At 40.9% G+C, this 6,000-nt stretch overlaps 1 protein-coding gene across 1 annotated transcript in view; it reads left to right on the forward strand.

Moving 5' to 3' along the window:
- LOC138373458 (neuroblast differentiation-associated protein AHNAK-like) overlaps nt 1-6,000 on the forward strand; it is a 37,793-nt gene that overhangs the window by 19,485 nt on the left and 12,308 nt on the right. Inside the window, exon 4 of the mRNA XM_069339666.1 lies at nt 777-1,074. Coding sequence (XP_069195767.1) covers nt 777-1,074 — 298 coding nt within the window. The remainder of the gene's footprint in view (nt 1-776; nt 1,075-6,000) is intronic.

The following is a 6,000-nucleotide window of genomic DNA, read 5'->3' on the forward strand; positions in this document are numbered from 1 at the left end:
AGGGAGATGGTGAGTGAGAAGAGAGAGAATGAGTTAGAGGAAGAGTGTCAGTGAACAGGAGGGAGTGAGAGAAAGAGTGAGGGAGAGGTTGAGTAAGCTAAGCTAGAGATAATGAGTTTATGAGTCAATGAGACCCGGAAATGAGAATAAGAAAGTCGAAGACGTAATTGAGAACAACTAACGGGCGTGTACCGTGCGCTGATTGGCCCCCAGCTTGCCCTTGGCGAGTGGCACCTATGACTGACAACCTGATAGGTGGCACTGACAACAGGATACGTGCCACTGACAACATGATACGTGCCACTGACAACATGATACGTGCCACAGACAACATGATACTTGCCACTGACAACATGATACGTGCCACTGACAACATGATACGTGCCACTGACAACAAGATACGTGCCACTGACAACAAGATACGTGCCACTGACAACATGATACGTGCCACTGACAACATGATACGTGCCACTGACAACATGATACGTGCCACTGACAACATGATACGTGCCACTGACAACATGATACGTGCCACTGACAACATGATACGTGCCACTGACAACATGATATGTGCCACTGACAACATGATACGTGCCACTGACAACATGATACGTGCCACTGACAACATGATACGTGCCACTGACAACAAGATACGTGCCACTGACAACAAGATACGTGCCACTGACAACATGATACGTGCCACTGACAACAAGATACGTGCCACTGACAACAAGATACGTGCCACTGACAACATGATACGTGCCACTGACAACAAGTTACGTGCCACTGACAACAAGATACGTGCCACTGACAACATGATACGTGCCACTGACAACAAGATACGTACCACTGACAACAAGGAACGTGCCACTGACAACATGATACGTGCCACTGACAACATGATACGTGCCACTGACAACAAGATACGTGCCACTGACAACAAGATACGTGCCACTGACAACATGATACGTGCCACTGACAACAAGATACGTACCACTGACAACAAGGAACGTGCCACTGACAACATGATACGTACCACTGACAACATGATACGTACCACTGACAACATGATACGTGCCACTGACAACATGATACGTGCCACCGACAACAGGATACGTGCCACTGTCAACAGGATACGTGCCACTGACAAGATACGTGCCACTGACAACAAGATCAGTGCCACTAACAACAAGATACATGCCACTGACAACAAGATATATGCCACTGACAACTAGATACATGCCACTGACAACAAGATACATGCCACTGACAACAAGACACGTGCCACTGACAGTAAGATACATGCCACTGACAACAAGATACATGCCACTGACAACAAGATATATGCCACTGACAACAAGATACATGCCACTGACAGCAAGATACATGCCACTGACAACAAGATACGTACTACTGACAACAAGATACATGCCACTGACAGCAAGATACGTGCCACTGACAACAAGATACGTCCCAAGGACAACAAGATACGTGCCACTAACAACAAGATACATGCCACTGACAACAAGATACATGCCACTGACAACAAGACACGTGCCACTGACAGCAAGATACATGCCACTGACAACAAGATACATGCCACTGACAACAAGATATATGCCACTGACAACAAGATACATGCCACTGACAACAAGATATATGCCACTGACAACATGATACGTGCCACTGACAACATGATACGTGCCACCGACAACAGGATACGTGCCACTGTCAACAGGATACGTGCCACTGACAAGATACGTGCCACTGACAACAAGATCAGTGCCACTAACAACAAGATACATGCCACTGACAACAAGATACATGCCACTAACAACAAGATACGTACTACTGACAACAAGATACATGCCACTGACAGCAAGATACGTTCCACTGACAACAAGATACGTCCCAAGGACAACAAGATACGTGCCACTAACAACAAGATACATGCCACTAAAGATGTTCTTCCGGTATGCAAAATATTCCAATATGTTTGGAAGGGTTCCCAGAGCCAGTATCGACCTTGCCCAACATTCAAGACTTGACTTCCTGAGATTTCTCGCTAAAAATCTTTCGTGTGAAGGATGGAGACAATTTTAACGAGGAAGGAAAGTGAGACCTTTGGAATACGACATTAAGGCGGCCAAAGTGGGCGCCCAGGAGCAGCGTATACTGCTGCGGCTGCTCCCGGTATCTGTGTATACTGTGTGGTGTAGGAAATGGTTTATTCCACAGTGTGTGTGTGTGTGTCTGTACTCATCTATTTGTACTCACCTTTTTGTGCCTGCAGGATCGTCGTTAATGATTGTAAGATGATAAATCTAAAAATAAATTTAATAAATTTACATCGAAAAAATGCTGGAAATAGGAGGAGAGAGAAGCGCTGAGCCATTACGACTAAATAGCACATGGAAGGGATCAGGATAAGGATTTGGGATGGAACGGGGGGGGGGGGGAGGAAGCAAAGGTGCTCAATTACTTGGACGGTCGGGGATTGAACGCCGATCTGCATGAAGCGACATCGCCGCTCTACCGTCCAGCCCAACCACTTGGGCTGGACGGTAGAGCAACGGATCCCGCCTTTCGATACTTGGTTTTAAATTTATGAATAGAATTTGCTTCCACAACCTTTGTGTGTGTGTGTGTCTGTATTCACCTAGTTGTGTTTGCGGGGGTTGAACTTCGCTCTTTCGGCCCGCCTCTCAACTGTCAATCAACTGTTTACTAACTACTATTTTCTTCTCCACACCACACACACACACACTAGGAAGCAGCCCGTGACAGCTGACTAACTCCCAGGTACCTATTTACTGCTAGGTAACAGGGGCATTCAGGGTGAAAGAAACTTTGTCCATTTGTTTCTGCGTGGTGCGGGAATCGAACCCGCGCTACAGAATTATGAGTCCTCGCTATCCACCAGGCTAACAGGCCCCCTATTGTCAGATGATTAATCTAAAAATAAACTTAATAAATTTACATCGAATATCCACACACACAACCCATGTGTGTGTGTGTGTGTGTGTGTGTGTGTGTGTGTGTGTGTGTGTGTGTGTGTGTGTGTGTGTGTGTGTGTGTGTGTGTGTGTGTGTGTGTGTGTGTGTGTGTGTGTGTGTGTGTGTGTTCCAATATTTTAAGTTTTACCTCGTTGCATCGAACAAATCACTCGGAAAACCTCTCTGACTTTAATGACAAAATAAGGCAATAGAATATTGTCCAGTCATAATAATAATACATTTGTGTTTTCCTAAATAATCAAGGATTTTCCTGTTTTGACCTTTGGTGCCTCCTCTTTATAATTACTTACCTTCCGTCTAGCCAATATAAACCACACTACATTATGTACACAACATTTGATAGACACAACCGCAAGAGGTTATAGGCGAATTTGCATTCAGCCCATTTTGTAATGTCTTTACATTGTAAAAGCCACATTGATGTTAAAATTCTTAGGTGTGTATATGGGAGATTTGTTTTACGTGCAAGGATGTACTGTACAAGCAGACTATTGAAAGTGTGAATCTATCTTAGGTTTGGACATAAAATTCTTAGTCATGTCAAGTCACTAGTAAATAGGTAGAGCTCTTACTAGCGGGAGCAATATCTCCGCCAGTCAGGTAGACAATTCGTACGACAGACGATGGTAATTTAGTCTTAAGTTATGTAATAAATGTATTAATCTGAAGTAAAATTCTCAAATTCTTTTTTAAAATACGCCTTGACTTTCTCAGTTAGATCTTTACTTTTCGTCCGACAAGTATTCTTATCATTAAGAAGCTCTTCCATTGTATTAACGTAGTCTCGTTCATGATGACAACCTCATTAGATTTATCAGTCAGTTATTTGCAAATCTCAAACTTTTTTTAATGTTTTAAACACTAATGAATCGATTCAGATAACTGACGGTAATTTCGTTTAGTAAGGAACTAACAGTAATTCCGTTTAGTAAAGAACTGTATATAATTAATATATACACAACCTTTGTATATATTAATCTCCTTCACCCAATCATAATCCTGACACAGAATCATCTTTTGTGATGATTATAATAGTATAATTATAATTCTGAGTCATAATCCTGACTCAGAATCATCAAAAATTTACTCTAGTCTGCCAGTCACAACCCATGTTCAGCTGAATGGAGCACAGAAAGCTCAATTCAGCCAATCCTAATCCTCTTTTTATCTCGAGTATCTTTCCCCCAACCAATCACACTTCAGCATGAGGCTCAAGACATCTTCATTATGAATATGTAAAAAACTTTCAGCGATCACGAGCTCTAATGGTTCCTCAGCACCCATGACCATTATTCCTTGCGTCATTTCCCTTAAAAGCGCCGTGATGTAACGACATCCTATTAACCATTTCTCTCCCATAGTGCCTTATGGAACATTTCTAAGTCCCCGGGACTCACGGAAAAAGTTTTTACAACAATTAAATTATATTTTCTGTCTCTGAAATTAAAATGATTTTGATTATTATTGTTATGTGGTAATTGTGATGTAAAGAAGTATTTGAGATATTACAATATTTCTGTGGTTATTATCTGATTCCGATCTTTGCTTTTATTTCTTGTCCAGAACGAAGGCTTCACAACGCTACTTTGTATTTACTGAGAACCTTAATCACTTATGTATTATCCTCAAACTAAGCTTCTTATCGGCACCTGGCAGCGTTGTGTCCCTGTGAAGTGGATAGATAAAGGAGGGTGAAAGCTGATCCCTTCTTCAGGAGAGTTACGCCTCTTTCTCCGTTTCCTCTAACCATCGGAAGGTCTCCGTCTCTTTTAGTCTTCATGGAGACTATGCCTTTTTTCTCTAATTTGTCTGCATCTTTTTCTTATCAGGGGACCTTCGGTTCTCTCTCTTCTCCCTTCTTCTCCCAACGTCTGCATCTCTCTCTCTTCAAGGTGTCTGTGTCTTGGTATTATGTCGTGAGAGCAAAGAAAATATAACTTCAACTGAAATTTCTCACTTTGAATTACAGATCCAGAAAGATTTATTGCAACCATTTTCTTTTATTATTTAGGTTCTTTCAATACGTTTTTGATATCATAAAATTTTGCAAATTTTAATGCAACATTTATCAGACTTAATTATATCAGACATTTGCATAGATCGATGATTTAGAGTTGAATAGGCAAAGGATTTTAAAATTATTTTAATATAAATCATTTAATAATGTTTCATCGAGTTGTTGTGATTTCAACTTCCATTCAGGATTATGAAAATAGCCATATCGAATGCCAAAAAAATTATTACTAAGTTAATCAGTTAATGCACCAACCTGTCAATCAATCTACCAGCTTATCAGTCTAACAGACTGTCAGTCAGTCTACCAGCCTATCAGCCAATTTTCGTTTCTGCATCGTTTCAAAATGTATATGTAACACCATGGACAAATGTTTATGTAACACCATGGACAAATGTTTATGTAACACTATGGACAAATGTTAATGTAACACCATGGACAAATGTTTAAGTAATAAAATGGATTAGTGTTTGTGTATTAAGAAAGGCTAATGTTCATGTAATACAATAGACCAATGTTTATGTAATTCCATGGAAAAATGTTTATATAATTCCAGAGACAATGTTTAAGTAATACCATACAATCTCTTCAACTCTACAGTATTCAACCCTCTAGATTGATCCAGACTTTAGCCTCCTCTAAAATATTATCTAAATTCCTCCTCTAAATTCTACAGCCATCACCTCTCCAAACCTCTCCATGCTCTCTTCCTCCAGAACTCACAAGACTCCCTCTAAAACTCTCTGACCAACCAGGAGCAGGCAAATATGTTAAGAGACACGAATGACCAATTGAAAAACTTTCAAGCAAATTTGGCAGAATGCGAAAAAAAACTTAACCAGATTTTTCGAGAAGGCCTCGAAATAGAACACAATGAACCGACTCCTTACTTAAATACCTACTCCCTCCTCATTCTCCAAAACTTGAAGTGAAAGCATTGATTCCCGAGACTCGAACGCGGGCCCAAGC

This window comes from Procambarus clarkii, chromosome 42, assembly GCF_040958095.1.
Source record: "Procambarus clarkii isolate CNS0578487 chromosome 42, FALCON_Pclarkii_2.0, whole genome shotgun sequence".
In the NCBI taxonomy this organism is placed as follows: Eukaryota; Metazoa; Arthropoda; class Malacostraca; order Decapoda; family Cambaridae; genus Procambarus; species Procambarus clarkii.